This window comes from Hylobates moloch, unplaced genomic scaffold, assembly GCF_009828535.3.
Source record: "Hylobates moloch isolate HMO894 unplaced genomic scaffold, HMol_V3 SCAFFOLD_2, whole genome shotgun sequence".
NCBI lineage: Eukaryota > Metazoa > Chordata > Mammalia > Primates > Hylobatidae > Hylobates > Hylobates moloch.
Window position 1 is genome coordinate 18,870,195 of NW_026652277.1, and position 20,150 is coordinate 18,890,344.

General features: G+C 37.3%; 1 protein-coding gene across 1 annotated transcript in view; it reads left to right on the forward strand.

The window, feature by feature from the left end:
* Window positions 1–20,150, forward strand: part of MALRD1 (MAM and LDL receptor class A domain containing 1) — a 695,880-nt gene that overhangs the window by 147,495 nt on the left and 528,235 nt on the right. The window contains exons 15-18 of the mRNA XM_032166926.2: window positions 10,022–10,174; window positions 10,601–10,706; window positions 11,193–11,560; window positions 15,643–16,055. Coding sequence (XP_032022817.1) covers window positions 10,022–10,174; window positions 10,601–10,706; window positions 11,193–11,560; window positions 15,643–16,055 — 1,040 coding nt within the window. The remainder of the gene's footprint in view (window positions 1–10,021; window positions 10,175–10,600; window positions 10,707–11,192; window positions 11,561–15,642; window positions 16,056–20,150) is intronic.

Consider the following 20,150-nt stretch of genomic DNA (forward strand, 5'->3'; position numbering starts at 1 on the left):
TAGTAGGGTATTTTACAAATCATACATTTTGTTCATCTATATTACTATAGTATACTGTTAATGTGATTATCTAAAAAAATTATTTGTCTAATAACAACCCACCTCATATCACCATAGCACTAACAATTTTCTCATAAATATAGCAATGGGTACTGTTATTAACATGAGCTCACTAATACAATTTCACATTTCAAAAGCAATTGTGGGTGCTCCTTAGAGACCTCGATGTGCCTAAGTTATATTTACTTTTAAACATAAACATAAAGAAAATAAACATAGGTTATTTGTAAGCCTGTAAAAATTTAGTATGAGTTAATACACAGTTATTGTTTGTATTTTTGTAATATTTTTCATAGCCTATTGAGGCCTCTTTAAGGACTCTCAAGTTACAAGAGTTCCTGATGAGAGTCATTTATCCAGTAACAACAAAACATTTTCTTCTTTTTCACTGTCAGTCTTTAGCGCTACTCAAGCAGCCTTGGTTTCTTCATTATTTCTAGTTTCTAAAATACAATTTCCATGATGACACTGTCAGTCTATTTAATCATACATGAGCTGTCTGAACACTTCTATACTTTCTGCTTGTGAACTAGATCCCATCCTTTCTTTAATATTCAATGGCGTCTCTCCAGCAAAGCCCACGGCTTTTTCCTTGTCTACTGTGTCTTCCTCATGAGCCTAGATAAACATGCTGTTCAACTCTCTTGACCCCATTTTATATGACAGCTTTCCACCTCATTTCTCAGTTTTCCTTGATAAAGTCTTCGAAAGATGTTGTCAAAAGCTGTTCTCTCCTCCAATATTTTCTTAAGTTCTCTCCATTCGGGCTTTTTGCCCTGTAATCAGGACCCACAAGGGCCTTATATTGTTATGTCTAAATGTCAATTCTTAGCCCTCATCCTGATTTATGCAGTAGTCCACCCTTATTTGCAGTTTTGCCTTCCACAGTCAATCTCAGTCTGAAAATATAAAATGGAAAATTCCAGAAATAAATTCACAAGTTTTAAATTGCACTTCATTCTGAGTAGTGTGAGGAAATCCCATGCTGTCCTTATTTGTCCTGCCCAGGATGTGAATCATCCTTTTGTCCAGTGTATTCAGGCGGTCTATGACCCCCCTGCCTGTTAGCCAACTTGATTATCAGATAGAAAAGCAGCGTACATAATGTTCAGTATAATCCAGAACTTCAGCCATCTACTAGGGGGTCTTGGAAAATATCCCTTGTAAATAAATGGGGATTACTAAAAGCAATATTTGCAGGTAACCACATTTTCCATTTCCTGAAAACATTTTATTCACTTGGCTTTCAAGATGGCAAATTCCCTAGGTTTTCCTCAACTTCCTTGATTGTTCCTTCTCATCTTTGCTTCTTTTTCTTTCTGGCTCTGATGTCTAGACCTTAGATCTTTTATCTTCGCTACTGTAGAAAACTCATCTAGTCTCCAGCTTTAAATGCCATTGATATAATCATGTCTCCCAAATTTATATCTCTAGTTTAAACCTCTTCATTGAACTGCAGACTCAGATCTAACTCTCTATTAGACATCTTCCCCTGGATGTTTAATTGGGATCTTAAATTTTTCATACCCACCTGCAAGCTTCTGAGACTTTCCTCCAAACACGGTCTTAGAGTATGCCCGGGGTTAGAAATGACAACACCATTCTTCAGTTGCTACAGGTAAAAACTTTGTACTCATCTTTAACTCCACCCTTTTCCTTATACTCCACATCCAGTCCACAAAGCATAGCTGAATGTGGCTAGAGATGGAAAAACAAAAACAAACAAACAAAAACCCAGTGATACCTGTTCTCACTTTACATTGGGAATTGCTGCCCTAAAGTGTGTTCTCGGTGCTACCCAGCAAGCACATGCAATTTCCCCAATCCATTCCTTCCCCCACCCTCCTCAATGAATAACACATTTTTCTTCTGTCTTCTTTGACATCTGTCTTCCACTTCCCTATTCCTAGCCTCAACTGATGATCTTACGTACTATTTCACTGAAAAAATAGAAACAACCAGAAAAGAACTTTTAGAAGTTCCAGCACCCCTTCTACCCACTTGTAAAGTCAGTCTTTTCTCCTGTACCCGAAGTAAACTGTCCGTGTTTCTTTTATGTAGAACCCCTCTCTATTTGTCTGTTCAACAGCATTACTCCTGAAAGTTCTTCTGTCTACCAGTCTTTTCTATAAGAAAGAAAAAAAATGTTTTTACCTCTCACATCTGAAAAATATCTTCTCTTGATCTAATTTCTCCTTCCTGCTAACATACCATTTTTCTCTCATTTCCTTTACATTTTCCTCCTTTCTTTTATATTACTCAAAAGAATTCACTGTATTCACTTTCTTTAAACTTTCTCTTCTGAATCTCTTTTTAACTCAGTCCATTGAGGCTCTGGCTGTCACCATTCAACAGAAACTGTTCTCATCCAAGCTACCAGCGACCTAGATCCAGTGACCTATTCTCAATCTTCATTTGACACAGATGGTATCACCCTCCTCCTTCAAATACTTCAACTTGACTTGGCTCCCATGGCATGGGGCACCACTCTTTATTTTTTTTCTCTCCTATTTTTATGCCTTCTTTTTGTCACTTTGATAATTTTCTAATTTATATCTCCAGCCTAACCTCCTCATGTGAACTCTGGACTCATACATACAGCTCTTGACCTGACATGATCACTTGAATACCTAATAGCAACAGCAAGTGCAACATGTCCAAAATTGAGATTCTGTTTCCCCCAACCACCTCCAAACCTGCCTCCCCACAGTCTTCCCCACTTCATAAATGGTACCTCCATTGTTCCAAATGCTTAGGTTAAAGACTTTGAGATCATTAACTTCTGATTTTCTCATACTACACTTTTGATATCAATTAATCTGGTCATGTCTGCTTTCAAAATATCTCCAAAATGGCTTATTTTTTTCTTCATTGCTACCACACTGTATTAGTCTGTTTTCACACTGCTCTAAAGAACGGCCTGAGGCTGGGTAATTTATAAAGGAAAGAGGTTTAATTGACTCACAGTTCTGCATGGCTGGGGAGGCCTCAGGAAACTCACAATCATGGCAGAAGGTGAAGGGGAAGCAAGGCACGTCTTATATGGTGGCAGGAGAGAGAGAGAATGAAAGGAGAAGCACAACTTTTAAACCATCAGCTCTCATGAGAATTCACTCACTACAACGAGAACAGCATAGGGGGAAATCGCCCCATGATCCAATCTCGTCCCCCCAAGTCCCTCCCTCAACACGTGAGAATTACAATTCAAGATGAGATTTGGGTGGGAACACAGAGCCAAACCCTATCACACCTTGACCTCGAATTCTGATTTCTTGTCTAGATTTTTGCAGTATTCTTCCCCTTCCTTTTTGGTCCTCCACTCTCTTCAGTAAAGTCAGATGTTGTCATTATCTCTGCTTAAAACATCTCAGTTGGTTCCCATCTCATTCAAAATCATAGCCAAAAAAATTGAAGTGCCTGTCTAATTTAATATCTTATTATTCTACCCTCACTCATTGTCCTTGTGACACCCTGGTCTCTGAATACATCTGAAACATGAGAAGCAAGCTTTGGCCTCAAGGCTTTGTCCCTGTGATTCCCTTAGTGGTTGGTTTCCTTTACCTGTGTAGCTGCAAAACTTGCTTCCTCGCCTACCTCCTTCAGCCATTTACCTAGTTGCCAACTTTTCTATAAAGTCTTCCTTGATCATTGATAAAATTACAGCCCTTTACTCTAACATTTTCAATACTCTTCCTTATTTTATTTTTTATTGGCCCTTTTACCATTACTTATTTATCTTGTGTTTTTATTGTTATCTCCACTAATGTCCACACCCCCTTGGCTTTCATATGTAAAATCCATGAGGACAGAGGTTTTCTTTCTTTTCCCTGCTGTGCTCTTAGACTTTATACTTGTGCAGACATTTAGCATTTATTTGCTAAGTTTTTGTCGAATGAATGACTAATGAATGAATGAGCACATAGTGGTTTTTATTCTCTCATGATTGCTTACTTGCTTATGAATTTCCCACGCTAGAGTCTAAGCTTTCCTTTTTTTCTTTTTTTGAGTTGGAGTCTCACTCTGTCGCCCAGGCTGTAGTGCAGTGGTATGATCTCGGCTCACTGCAAAGTGGTAGTATACACAGATATTTAATATAGTGTCAAATATTGTGAAGGGTCTAAAGTTTTACCTGACTGATAAGGAAACACGTTAGCCTGCCATTGTTTCATGGATGCTGACAGAAGAGGTGGCATTCCTGTGTCACAGACAGATGACTTTATGACTGATGGTATAGCAGATGTTGTGAGCAACATATTTGCATTGGTTCTTTTTGCTCCCCATGTCCCCTGAGAAAAGGACCAACAGAGAGGTGTCCAGGTAGATAGATGTACACACGAAGCAGGCTTGTATCACCACTAAAGAGGCCTAAACTTATGGAAATAAAATCTTTTATAATAGGCTGCAAATAAACTTGTCTGACCTTTTCTTTAGAAGGAGACATTATCTTTATTCTACAGGATAATAACTTTCCTTCTGTTGTAAAGGGAGTCACTATCTGTCTTTCATATCTCTACTATTTAAATATCCTTGAAAGGATAGCCTGGAACAAAGGGGCAGTTAATGGGCCTGCTCATAACCTGTGCAGAAGCGTAAGAGACCCATGAGAAATTGTCTACCAATAACATCTGCATTGTCTAGATCTCAGAAGACCCTTTAAGCCATGGGTAGAATAGTGTAATTAATTATTCTTGTTCCAAATACGATAATGATTTAATTATTTATGTATTGGCATTTTTAAAAGAGTTAATTATTTATATTCATTTATATAGACATCTTTAAAATAATTTTATGGTACTTTTGCAAACATTCCCTTACTACTGTATATTTTATTTTAAATAATTAATGACTTTTAACTATTGATGAAGTCTAGAGTTTAATTGCTTCAACCTTATGATAACTTCAAACACATGACCATTAGAATGCATGGAAAAGCCTGAAACTCAAAAGAATTACAACGTTACAGAACCTGTTCCAAAATAGAGAATATAGTATTCATGCATTTGGAGTTTATAGCAAATGCTTAATCAAATAAAGGACAACCTCTATGAACCTAAGCCAACATACTAGAATACTCAATTAAGTTTTGTCTTCCTTCATGCGACTTTCAGCAGGGTCACAAAATCTAGAGGAAAAAAAAATCTTTAAAGGAAAAAGAAGAGTCAATATGGAGGGCTCAGCAGCCATTATGACTGTATGCTGTGACACCTCCTTCCAGAATGTGCCCCGTGGTCATGCATGTTTTGATTTTGTATCATCTTCCATTAAAAACACATAGCATAATGCTTGGTATAGAATAGCTGTTTAAAAATTGTTATAATTATTATTAATGATTTAACTTAATAGAAGCTGTATAATTTTTAAGAGGATAGGCTTTGCCATCAGGTTTGGGTTAGAATCATGACAATAATAATGAGCACTGAAAAACTACCTGTCACTCCTCTTTCAACCTCATATTTCTCATATCTAAAATAGGGACACGGGCCAGGCACAGTGGCTCACGCCTGTAATCTCAGCACTTTGGGAGGCCCAGGCAGGTGGATCACTTGAGGTCAGGAGTTCAAGACCAGCATGGCCAACATGGCAAAACCCCATCTCTACTAAAAATACGAACAGTAGCTGGGTGTGGTGGCAGGCACCGGTATTTCCAGCTACTAGGTAAGCTGAGGCATGAGAATCGCTTGAACCTGGGAGGTGGAGGTTGCAGTGAGCTGAGATCGCACCAATGCACTCCAGCCCGGGGTATAGAGCAAGACTGTGTCTCCAAATAAATAAATTAATTAATTAAATTAAATAAAATGGGGACATGGCCAAGCACGGTGGCTTACCACTTGTAATCCCTGCACTTTGGGAGGCCAAGGCACGAGGACCCTTGAGCCCTCAGACCAGCATGGGCAACATGAGGAGACTCCATCTCAACAAAAATTTTTTTAAAAATTATCCGGGTGTGGTGGCATGCACCTGTGTTCCCAGCTACTCAGGAGGCTGAGTCAGAGAACTGCCTTAGCCTGGGAGGTTGAGGCTGCCATGAGCTGAGGTCATGTCACTGCACTCCAGCCTGGGTGACTGAATGAGACTTTGTCTCAAAAAAGAATAATAAAATAAAATAGTGACAATAATATTTTCTTTGATATTTCATGAGGATTAAATAAGATGATGTATGTATTAACAGATGTTTTTCACTCTACTTTTATGTTCTTTCTGGTTCAGATCTTTCTGTAAGTCACAATGGCAGCTCTAGGTTTTAACTTTTTAAAATTGCTACTCGCATACTCAGCCTTTGTTTTGTTTTTGGTTTATTTTGTTTTTCTCACTCAACATGCGCATCTTGCCTCTGTGGCTAATATCAGAAGGAGTTCAACTGTTCAAAGTTCAACCACATGATGTGTTAGGACGTATTTTCTCCTATGAATGTTTACATCCTTGTGTGAGGCCCAAATTACCAGCTCAGACTTCAGACTTCAGACTTCTTTTTGTACACTTCGTGTTTACTCCTTACCAACAAACCTCGGTAGAATCATCCTAAACCATCAGAGAAGTTCTAAGACAGTGAATCTGAAATAAGAAAGAATCCGATCCTCGGCTTTTTTTTTCCCCTTCCTGTTTGAGGTTTTTTTTTGGTTTCTATATAAATTCATCTTCTTTTATCTCAATGAAGAGCTCAAAAAAATGACAGGGATGGACCTGTGAGCCAGCCCAGCAAGTATCGCCTAAGGCCTTTTCTCCAGGGGCAACTGCTGTGATGATATTTACATAATTAATAGAGGCCATTTAGGTAATTTTTCTCACAGTAACTAAAAGCTGCTGTAGAATCATTAGCTTTTCAACCTATAGCCGTAGTACAGACAGGCATAATTTTTATTAAATAGAAATTTTGTGTCAACGGGCATCCTGTTATGCCTGTAACAGCCCCTAGCACAAAGCTTGCTATACACTAAACCCTGAGTAAATGCTAATTGCAATTATTATTGCAAAAATGAGGATTCCAATGATGATAACTGAGAAAGTCAATAACGCTTCAGAAACAGTGAAAAATCCTAGGATCTCAATTTTTAAAACATATCCAGGCTATTTCTCCTTTTCTAACTTAGAAATTTTATATATGTATACGTGTGTTTACGTATACACATATATATTTATATATTCAATTAATGGCTAACTAGAAGACTAATTTAATTGATTATTACATTTATGATCAATCAAGGGGCGTTTTTAAATCTCTAGAAATAAAAAATACTAGAAAAGCATATCTGAATTTTAACAGCATAATTATCTGTTGAAAAATCATTATCTTTGAAGAGTCTTATCTAAGAGAACTACAAAGTCACTGATGTGATTTCTTAAATTTTACTACCATTCGAATATTCACTTATTTCTATAGCAATATCTCCCTGGATAGCAGATAATAAGGTTCCCTTTCCAGGTAGCTATGTGAGATAGATATTATACATTAACAATAACCTGCTTTCTCCCCATATTTACATAACAATAACTTCTAGATCCAGTTCCCTGAATTGTCTGAAATAAGAATCAAAAGCATTTGCTTCCCAGGTATTGAAATGACATCTAGACACTTTGAAAACCCTGGACTCTATGTGTATTCATGTGTTGTTTGCATATTATGTACTTATATAGATAGTTTTAATAATATGAAGACAAATATCCTTTGCATTTTATTTCTAACTTGTATTATTTACTGTTATTATCTTTAATTTTTGAGCAGTATATAATTTTGCTTTACCACAAATTTCTAAACTTTACTTGATAAATCTTTTTTTTGAGACGGAGTCTCACTCTGTCACCCAGGCTGGAGTGCAGTGGCAGGATCTCAGCTCACTGCAACCTCAGCCTCCCGGATTCAAGCGATTCTCCTGCCTCAGCCTCCTGGATTCAAGCGATTCTCCTGCCTCAGCCTCCCGAGTAGCTGGGATTACAGGCGTGAGCCACCACGCCTGGCTAATTTTTGTATTTTTAGTAGAGACGGGGTTTCACCATGTTGGCCAGGATGGTCTCGATCTCTTGACCTCGTGATCAGACCGCCTAGGCCTCCCAAAGTGTTGGGATTATAGGTGTGAGCCACTGTGCCCAACTGAGAAATCTTTACTCTAAATATAGTAAAGCTTCTTTCATTTCGCTTGTTTCTAATTGTCTTTATATACTGAAGTATAGCTATTTCTTGCATATTAAAGTGATGTGACATTTTTAAAGTATTTATTTTTAGATATATAGATGTACTTATACATTCCTTTTGATTCTGATAATATTCAGAACTAGTTTGCTGGCGAAATTTGGGCCAGGAAATTTGATAGAAAGCAAATATGGTTTTGAAATTAGACATTTCATAGAAAGTATAAAAAACTTATAAATTGTTTATAATATTATTACCTCACATTCTTCTCCATGTATATAAGAGGCATTTTCAGGATTCAAAATGATAATTTTATCATTAGATTAAAATGCTTTTACAATTAGGTTAAATTCCCTATAATTTTATTATTACATTAAAATGCCCTTATAATTTTAAATTTTGTAATCTCATTTAGTGATTTAGTTTATACTTTTTTTCCCTAAACTCATTGTTTACTTCCTAATTTATTTTACAAGGGTATGTCCATGCAGTTTATTACTATATTCTTTGATGAAAATAGCCAATGGCTAAGAATTTCAGTGTAATCATCATCAATGAAAATGAACTTCATTTTGCATTGGTCTATGTGGTAACAGCTGAATGTTCACGCCAAGCAAATTCAGATTATACCTTTTTACTTTACTTTTTTTTCAATCTAATGACAGGTAACACTTATTGTCAACAGTTGCAGAAAGAATATTAGCCTAGGAGTAACAATATTTGGATTACAATCCCACTCTACAACTTCCTAAATATTTGACCTTGGTTACATTAATAACTTCCCTCAACCTCTCTGTCTTCTTTTGTAAAACAACAACAACAATAATACCTTCCTATATGGCTGTTTGTGAAAGTTAGATATATATATTCCGGCCAGGCGCGGTGGCTCACGCCTGTAATCCTAGCACTTTGGGAGGCCAAGGCGGGCGGATCTGGAGGTCAGGAGATCGAGACCATCCTGGCTAACACGGTGAAACCCCGTCTCTACTAAAAATACAAAAATTAGCCGGGCAAGGTGGCGGGTGCCTGTAGTCCCAGCTACTCAGGAGGCTGAGGCAGGAGAATGGTGTGAACCCGGGAGGCGGAGCCTGCAGTGAGCTGAGATTGCGCCACTGCACTCCAACCTGGGCGACAAAAAAAAAAAAATATATATATTCCACACAGGATCTGTTACACAAGTTTCCAAAATATCACTATACTATTATATAACACATTATAATTTCTCCTTTTTTCCTCTTCCTCTTCAAAAATATCTCTGTGGAATTTAACTGATTTCTCTGCATGTTTATCTGAAAAATAGTTCAAATTATTTTCTGCACCAAATAGGCAATGCATATAACACTTTATGAAATATTAAGCTGTATAAAAATCTGGGGTACACATTGTATTAAATATAGTGTATCTGGGATTCTTCACTTATTAAATTGTTTAGAAGTAGCAGCTTTTCATGATTTAACATGAAATACCCTGTAGGAACAATGATGCCTCCCAGCTGATGTAACAGTAGCAGGGAAACTAACATGAGTATCAGAGTGAATTAGGCATACCTTGGCAATTCTATAAGCAATTGGGCTGAATGATGTTGTTTCTCAGAATATTCGGAAAAAATTTGTATTTCTTAAATTGAGAACTCTGCCTTCTCAATCTCCAGTGTGGAAAGTGTAGCTCCATTTTTGCAAATGAGAAAGGATCTTTTTTATTTTCTGAAATGTGTCCCTCATTGCCCTTCATGTACGTACAGAAGCATAATAAGGTGAACTCTATTTGAGCTCTGCCTTTTCAAAGCGTGGGATCAGTTTGGAGAGCCAACATAAGAGCCACATTTTTGTTCTTCAGTTTCCAAGTGTGATTTTGAAGCAAACAGCTGTGGTTGGTTTGAAGCAATTAGTGGTGACCATTTTGACTGGATATGGAGCTCTCAGAGTGAACTTTCTGCTGATTTTGAGCACCAGGCTCCACCTCAGGATCATAGTCTCAACACATCTCAAGGTAAGAAGCAAACAGGGACTCTCTAACCACTGCTATTTCCTGTTTAGTTAGACTTCAGAAGAGAAAGGGAAGCTGGTACGGTTCTGTGATAACTACAACAAACAGTTGGATAGTTGAATATTGTCAATTACAGTTATGCTGTCTGCATGGACTGATTCCTTTATGGGTGGTACAGATAGCATATAGATATATTTTTGGCTGAACTAGCTGAAACTACCCATTGTCTTTGGTATCATTTAGCATGAGATATAGATAGTGGTTCAACATTTATCAGAGCAAATTTGACTAAGAGTCACTGATTGATTGTTTATTGTATAATTTTAATTTCAGTTAAACAATGATCTTGCTCAGTGTAGGGTTAAGAGACAGATGTCTCATTTTAGAATCCAATAGGTTAATGAAGGGTTTGTTTTTGTATCTCAACAGGGCATTTTATGTTCATTCTGAAGAAAAGCAGCAGCTTGTGGCAAGTTGCTAAGCTTCAGAGTCCAACTTTCAGCCAGACAGGACCTGGATGCATACTTTCCTTCTGGTAAATATTAAACAAATATTTAAACAATATATTAAACAGTTACCCTAGTGGTCAAGTGTTTGCGGGCGTACGTCTGCACTTACTCATTTCTGTGGTTTACTGCTGGTTTTACTCCAAAAATAGCTATTGCATTTAATTCATATGATTTTAATTTTACCTAGGAGCGTGTTCTCAGTATATGTTGTTTTCTTTCTTAAGATGAAAGGGGCTCTTTCCCTCCAACCATGGATTATAATTTAATTAAGATTGTTTCCTCTTGTTCTGTACTGAGCTCCTTGAGACAAGTTCCCAGGGTTGTGAGAACCACAGAGTGTGTGCCTCAGTAGATAAGCCCTTGCAAATGGACAGCCACAGTTATTGCAGGAAAGAAAAGTGTCTTATGATAACTCATTAAAATTGACTGTTGACCGAGTAGGAAAGTCTAAAGGTTAAATATGTAGTCTATTCTATAAATCACTTCCATTTGTTACATTTACTCTTTTTTAGGTTCTATAACTACGGCCTGTCAGTAGGAGCAGCTGAGCTGCAGCTACATATGGAAAAATCTCATGACTCAACAGTGATTTGGAGAGTATTATACAATCAAGGCAAACAGTGGTCGAAGGCAACCATTCAGCTAGGGCGCCTTTCTCAGCCCTTCCATTTGTCATTAGATAAAGTCAGTCTGGGCATTTATGATGGGGTCTCAGCTATTGATGACATCCGATTTGATAATTGTACTCTCCCTCTTCCTGCTGAGAGCTGTGAAGGGCTGGATCATTTCTGGTGTCGCTACACTAGGGCTTGCATAGAAAAGCTTCGGTTATGTGATCTGGTGGATGACTGTGGTGATCGTACTGATGAAGTCAACTGTGGTAAGTTCTTTTTGGTTGGGGGATTCTCTTTCTCATTTTGAAAGTGTTGACCTTGATGAATTCACTTTTGTCTTGCCAATCAAACCGATAACAGTAAGCATGGCTCCAAAGCTGATGAATGTTATGTGTGGTTAATTAGTCAAGCCATCAGTATTTATTAAGTGGATTTATTAGATACTAGATACCAAATACTAGAGATACGATGATAAACACAGCTACAGAGTCCCTGCCCTTGTGGAGCTTACAATCTTATTGAAAGACAAATATCTAAATATTTAATAAAGAAAAATGAAATGGTAGCTTTGATAGGAACGATGAAGAAGAGTGCTGTGACTTTATGTAATAGTGGCATTGGACTTTCTAGACATTAGGACTTAGATCAGATCTAAAAAAAATCACAAGTCAAAGCATGTATCTAAAAACCCTGAGATGTGACTGCAAGGCAGATGGAAAATAGCCAGTGTGGCTGGAGCAAGGAGATGAAGGGGAAACAGGGCCCAAAATATAATGAGGATGAAGGTGTGGGGAAGGCCAGATTCGCAGGCCTTCGTAGTACATAGTAGTACAATTTGAACCTATCTCCAGTATTGCCCTCTGCACTTAGTGGTGCAGTGCGGAAAATAAGTTAGAAGTTAATAGGATTTTTTTTTTTTGAGTTACAAAACCCTGTCAAGAAAAGAAAAAGTTTACATCTTTCCTTGGACTCAGATTCCTTATCCAGAAATAGAAATGATTTTTAAAATTGAAGATACTTGAATATTATATTTATTTTATAAATTACTTATATTTTATATATGAAAATTATTTTATAAATTATGCAATTCATTTATTAAATTTATTTTATAAGTAAATTATTTCTTTTATGTATTAAATTTCTCTTCATGAAATATGGATGCTAATTACGCCAAAGTAGAAATGTAAAATTCTTACTACATCATAGAAAACATTAAGAAATTTCCATACAAAGCATCGTAGAGAGTTTTGCATATATGTAATCTTTGGTACACATATTATCAAAGGCATATCAAAGTCAGGCCTATTAAACTCAGAATTACCATGCGTCTCATGAAATTTACACACCAATATTTGAGTGGATATAATTCAAATTGGTGACTTTGACAATGACTGTCATATGAAGTGTAACTTTTCCTAAGGCCAATTCATTTTTGCAAATTTAGAAAGCCTTCTCATCTTTTCAAGCTCTCTAAATCCCACTCATTAAAAAATGTTAATGTGCTGCTAAGAATAAGCAAATTACCCCTCAAACTTCCCTATATTCACTTAGTAGGATGTGATAATGGGAGTACAACTATAGCATCAAAATACTTCTTGTGATTATGGATTAGTGAAAGAATGTCAGTTTCTCACACGGCTTTCCATCAAGGCATATTACTTCATTACATAGTGTACATTAGAGATCCACAAATCCATGTTGGATTTCCTGAAATACATTGAGAGATGCAGTCTTTTATGGAACGGTGGAGCTAGGCGTATTCTCTTTGGAAATGAAGTTTGAGTGTGCAGTCAGCACCAAGACAGACGATAGAAAAATGTGTTTGCTTTAGCGTCAGTTTTATGTCAGAAACGCAGCAACTTGCCATACACCTTCTGCCCTACAGCCAAAGACTGACATCTGGAGGGTATACTGTGTCCCCCCCAGTTCACATCACAGCTGGGCTTGATTAGTCACAAGTGAGGAAATATCACAAGAAAGCTCGTCTCCCACTTGACATTTACTCACTTGGTTCCCTTCATTAGGTCTAAGCTCCTCTTCCGTGATTTTCCAAGACAGATGATTTATTCTCGCCTGGCTGCATTTATTCACATACCCTTTTATTTATTGTTTCAGAGTATTTGTTCACTTTTGGCACCAAGTGTCATTACTAAGATGAACAAAGGACAGTTGACATTTATTTAAAAAAAACTAACATGTAAATGAAGCTAAAATGTAGAACTACTTATTAATTCTAAAACCTGTCCCCTTCTTCCAAAGACTGTCAAATGCCCATTTTATACCATTTATTCTACAGTGAATATCATTTGAAAAATGGACACATTCCTATATTACCCTAGAAATTTAGACAGAGTTTTCAATTATTGACTATGGTAGACTTCCCCCTTACCTGGGGGCTTCGAAGATCACCAGTGGATTCCTGAAACTGAGAATATAGTACCTAGTCCTATATATACTATGTTTTTTCCTATACATACGTACCTATGATAAAGTTTTTTGTTTGTTTGTTTTTGTTTTGGTTTTTGGTTTTTGTTTTTTTTTAGACAGAGTCTCCCTCTGTTGCTCAGGCTGGACTACGGTGGTAGAATCTCTGCTCACTGCAACCTCTGCCTCCCGGGTTCAAGCGATTCTCCTGCCTCAGCCGCCTGAGTAGCTGAGATTGCAGGCGCCTGCCACCACTCCCAGCTAATTTTTTTGTATTTTTAGTAGAGATGGGGTTTCACCATGTTGGCCAGGCTGGTCTTGAACTCCTGACCTCGAGTGATCCACCCCCCTTGGCCTCCCAAAGGGCTAGGATTACAGGAGTGAGCCACTGCCCCCAGCCTGATAATGTTTGATTTATAAATTAGGTATTGTAAGAGATTAACAACAACTACTATTAAAATAGAACAATTAAAACAATATGCCTGCACTATAACTCTTGCACTTTGGTGCCATTATTAAGTAAAATAAGGGTGACACTTAACCACAGCCACTGTGATCCTGTTACAGCCGATCTGATAACTCAGATAGCTACTATTTGTGATGGTACAACATTTCATCAGGCTGCTCCGAATGACCTGCAACTCAAAATGTATGAATTTCTTATTTCGGGAATTCTCCATTTCACACGTTTTTACCACAGTTGGTTGTGGGTTGCTGTAACTGCTAAAAGCAAAACATCAGATAAGGCGAGACTGCTGTTAAGACTCTTCCTAAGTCTGAATTGGTCTAGGGACTGAAGGCAGTTGGAAGTTTAAAAGCTGTACCCTAAAACTTAAAGTAAAATACAAAAAAAAAAAAAAAAAACAAAGCAAAAAAAAGCTGCAGCTCAAAGGAGCTACGATCCAGTGAGAAGAAAAGACCCACACTAATGAATCACAGCAAAAAAATGGCAAGGCACATACCTAACATTAGGGTAAACAGAGGTGGAGGAAGAGGTGGGGGGTGTTTAGAATACATGGGAAAGATGGTGCAGGCTATGGGAAAGAATAGTAGGGACGAGGCAGTCATTTTAATTTGGGAGAAGTGGAGTTTGAAAGAGGAGTTTTTATTTAAGTTTAGATTCTATGAGCATGCATGAAAGAATTTGGATTCGAGAAGGAAGTGGTAATACTGCCATTGAAGGATTGTTATCTTGGCACTGATGCATAGGGACACTAGAATCTGGGACGGGATGGAACCAAAGACAGATTTGGGAATGAGGTCAGGAAAAGATCTACATCAGGGTGCTTGTTAAAAATGGATTTCTGGGCTTCACCCTATATCTAATAAGGTAGTATCTGTTTCAGTGTTTTACTATGAAGTCAGCAATTTTACCATGAGCCCCAGGTGATTCTTAACACATGATTGTTCCCAGCTCTGCCTGTTAGAATCGCCAAGGGAGCTTCAAAAAAATCCTGATGCATGGCTTTACCACTAGGAGCAATTAAATCAACACCTCTGGAGATGGTGTCTGGGCTTTAGTGTTTGTTTGTTTCTTAATGTTCCCTGGCGTTTGGAACATTCAGCTGAGGTTGAAATCTACTGAGCCAGAAGTTTCTCACAGTGAGCCAGGCATGGAGTCTTGATCATTTGCCTGGAGTTATGGTTACAGAAATGGAGAAGAGATGTGCATAAAAAATATTTGGAAAAAAATGTCCAAAGCAATTCCATCTTTAGTTCATAAAATATTATTAATTGATATATCATTTAGAAACAAAAACTCTTTAAAAAAAAAACACTTCAGTGTTGGATTTTAAAAATAAAATGGCTTACCTTGGCATGAGCAAAGTATCAGCTAGCATTCTTTAAATATTGATAAATAGAATGTGGTTGCATGTATTTTTGTCCCTAATTATCTTTTGCTTTTATTTCATGTGAATTTCAGCACCTGAGCTGCAGTGTAACTTTGAAAATGGAATCTGTAACTGGGAACAAGATGCAAAAGATGACTTTGATTGGACCAGGAACCAGGGTCCAACTCCAACACTTAACACAGGGCCATTGAAAGATAACACTCTGGGCACAGCTAAAGGACACTATCTCTACATAGAATCTTCAGAGCCGCAGGCTTTTCAAGACAGTGCTGCCTTACTCAGCCCAATCCTTAATGCCACTGATACAAAGGGCTGCACCTTCCGCTTCTATTACCACATGTTCGGAAAGCACATTTATGGGTTGGCAATCTACCAACGAATCTGGAGTGACTCAAGGGGACAGCTGCTGTGGCAGATATTTGGGAATCAAGGCAACAGATGGATTAGGAAACACCTCAACATTTCCAGCAGGCAGCCCTTTCAGGTATGAATAATGGGTTTTATAATGTACATTTGAAATGCTCTGAATGTCTAAGGAATATGAAAGATAGCTGTATTCTTGAATTAAAAGCAAGTGGAATTTGATCAAAGTTACGTTGACACACATTTATCATTTAATTGAGGGTGTATCAAAGCTCTTTACATTGTTTCCTCCTTGACTACCCCCAATAATGTAAGATTAGAATTTCTGAAGATGAACATGTGGCCATTGGAAACAGCTGCAGGTCCTTCCAATTTCAAGTAATTGTTCTACTGAAATGAACAACCTGGAAGTGGAGGGAAGAGTTTTGCACAGTCTCTGATATTTTGCAAAAAGCACAGACACCGAAATCTGTGATTTTACACATTTTATTTTATTTTTATTATTTTATAGGTAAGTAACAGAAATCCAGGCTTTATTCAACAATCAGTTCCTCTTAGGAAGAGCTAGAGTTTGAATATAGTTCTCCTTACTACTGGGGGAATATTCTTTACTTCAGATTTCACCTGTTGTTTTCTAAAAGTCAGACTTCCTATAGCAAGCTCAAATGCCTATGTGGCTGTTAACAGTTTTGTAAAGGAATTTTATATATTATCTGATTCTCTCAGCAATTTCCTGATTTTGGTAAGCCAAAAGTCCTTTCAGCCAGTTTTGTAGATTCAAAGAACAAAGCTTAGAGTACTGGTTGTTTATCTCTGGCCAAATAGCTTATGGGCAGCAGAACTGGGATTTGGACCAGAACTCACAGTTTCTGATTAATGAACATTTATTTACTTTCCAGCATATCATAAAGCCTATAACATGCAGGAGGCTTGAATATTTGTTCTTTCATCCTATAGTCAAATTGATCTACACATAATATACTGGAAAAAAACTTCTTACCTGTCCCTGGCTAAACTTTTTTTGCATGTACTAAACTTCTTTAGTTACCCACATTTAAAGCACTATATCTATCTAAATGTCTAAATCTAGTTAACAGTTTTGTAACCAAGAACTTAGCTCCAGGCCACCTTTTGAAGTCTTCTAAAAGTCATAGATGTAGATTGTACAGTGAAGAACACATTGGAATGGGAGATTTGTCCAGATAGATAGAAACCGAAAGCATGAGAACGAATCCCCCATCTATAGTGTGGCATCGTTCAGCTCCCCCACAGCGTAAGGTACGTGTAAGCATGAGAATGAATCCCCCATCAGTGTGGCATCATTCTGGTCTGCCACAAACATAAGATACATGTAATCATATGGAATGAAATGGAAAAGAAGTCCTTTGACTTTTATGTAATGATGGCTTATCCACTTCAAATTAATTCTTAAGGTCTCATTGGGTCAATTATAATTTGCCTCAAGCTAGTATGTAGTGGATAAGCCCTTCTTATGATATTTCCTCAAGGATTAGTTTCCAGGAGAAAATCAACTTTGCAGGGAAGCAGCTTCATAGCCAGATCGACGTGGGACTAACCAAGGAACACTTTCGTCATGAACCTTAAACATGAAACCTGAGGTTTGAGACCCACGCTGGGTTACAAATGGAGTGTTCTGATTGATTTTATCTAAGGCTCCTTTTAGTCTTAAAAAATAATAATAATAAGATTCAGGCTCAAAAAGATGAAATCAGAGATTCTCCATGCTGTGTGGATTTTTCATTCCAGTGAGTAAAAAATGGGGCCTGAACGGGGGCTCACCTGTAATCCCAAGACTGGGAGGCCAAGGCGGGAGGATTACTTGAGGTCAGGAGATCAAGACCAGCCTGGGCAACATGGCAAAACCCAATCTCTACTAAAAATACAAAACAATTAGCCAGGCACTCACCTGTAATCCCAGCTACTTGGGAGGCTGAGGCAGGAGAATCGCTTGAACCCAGGAGGTGGAAGTTGCAGTGAGCCGAGACGCGCTATTGCACTCCAGCCTGGGCAACAGAACATGACTCCTCACAAATAAAAAAAAAAAAAAAAAGAAGTTGGGCAGGGTGGGACGCTGATTTAAGGAAAAGAATACTTTTTTCTCCATTGAATAATGGATAGACATAGTTTCTGTTCTACTCAGAAACAGCAGCAATAACAACCAGCATTTTAATTAACTGTGATATGGTAGATGGAATTACCAGCAGATAGGAGGTACTCATTCTGTGTTTGCGTAGAGAAAAATGCAGAGATTTTTCAAGATCACTCCTGTAAAATGAAAGAAATAGGATAGGAACAAATTGTACATGTAAGTATATAGGAACCAGTTTACTTGTCAATGTCAATTGAAATAATCAGCCAGTGCTTTCATGTGTGCCAGAGTCAGTAAAGGCTCAGGAAATCATTACACATGAAACTTCAGTTCAATCTTTTGATTTTTATTACAAGCTTTATTTTGTATAACATATAATAAACTAAATATATTGAAAGTTTAGAAACCATCAGCACACAATCAAGGTGTTGGAAATATACTTCACCTCCAGTTTCCTGAGGCCTCTTTTTAATACATTTCTCTGGCCCCTCATTCCTGGCCCTTAACAACAACCGAACTGCTTTCTGTCACTGGACAGTAATTTATACAGTCAAAAAATTTATATAAATAAAATTTTACACTATGCACCTTTTTGTCTGACATTTTATGTTTTTTTCTCTGCATGTTTTACCTCTGGAGTCTGCCTTGTTTCATTTAGTACAATTATTTTGAGATTCATTCATGTTATAGCATGTATCCATAATTAATTTGGATAAAGCAAGTTAATTCATTAATGTATTGATTGATATTTAGACTGTTTCTAGTTTGGGCTATTATGAATACATGTGCTATGAACATTTGTGTTGATATCATTATATGAACACCTACTTTTATCTCTCTTGAGTAAATACCCAGGAGTGCAATGGCTGAGTCTTATGGCAGAAGTATGTTTAACTTTTTAAGGGACTCTTAAACTGTTTTTCAAAGTTTACACTTTTTTTCATTCCCATCAGCAGTGTATGAGAGTTTCAGCCTCTCCACATCCAAGCCAGGGCTTGGCTGACTATTATCAGTCATGCTAATCTTAGCTATTTAAAAATAGACAGTGGCGTCTCATTGTGGTTTTAATTTGCATTGCCCTAAGCATTAATTATGTCGAGCATATGTGCTTATTTACCAAACAAATGTCTACTTTGAAATGTCTGTTCCAGTCTTTCACCCAAGTTTTAAATGGGGTTGTTTGTTTTTCATTATTAAATTTTGAGCTTTTAAAATATATTTTTGATGCGAGCTTTTTATCAGATATATGAATTGCAAATATTTTCTCCCAGCCTGCAGCTTGTCTTTTCAGTCTCTTAATAGATTCGTTTGAAGAGCAGATTCATTTTTTTAAATTTGATGAGTTCTTCTTATCAGTATATTATTTTATAAATCATGCTTTGGGGTCATATCAAAGAAAGCTTTGCCTTACTCAAAGTCCCAAATGTTTTCACATCTTCCCTCTCCTCTCCTTTGGGAACTTAGATTACACAAAAATTCAGTTACTTGAAATTTACTGTCTACTGTTGCTCTGTTCATGTTTTTTAAAAATTTATTTTCTCTCTGTATTTTATTTTGAGAGGTGTCTATCTTTTCTTCTTTAATGACTAATGTGCTGTCAGCCTACCATGTAACTTGGACTACAGCCGCATGCCACCATGCCTAGCTAATTTTTGTATTTTTAGTAGAGATGGGGTTTCACCATATTGGTCAGGCTGGTCTTGAACTCCTGACTTCGTGATCTGCCTTCCTCGGCCTCCCAAAATGCTGAGATTACAGGCGTGAGCCACGGCACCTGGCCTCCTTTAGTTATCTTGCATGTCTCTATTTTAGAACATATACAATACTGTTTTAATAAGCATTTTAATGTCATTAATTGATAATTCTGGCGTCTTGATTTACTCTGGATCAGTTCTAACTGATTTTTCTCCTTATTATGAGCCATATTTTTCTGTCTTTTGTTGTTACTGTTGTGTCTCTGCTAATTTGTGTCTGGATGTCAGACATGGTGAATTTTATCTTATCGAGTGCTGGAAGTATATATAAATATTCTTGATCTTTGTATTGGTATGTATTTAAGTTTAGTTGGAAAGACTTTGACTCTTTTTGGTCTTGCTTTAAAAATTC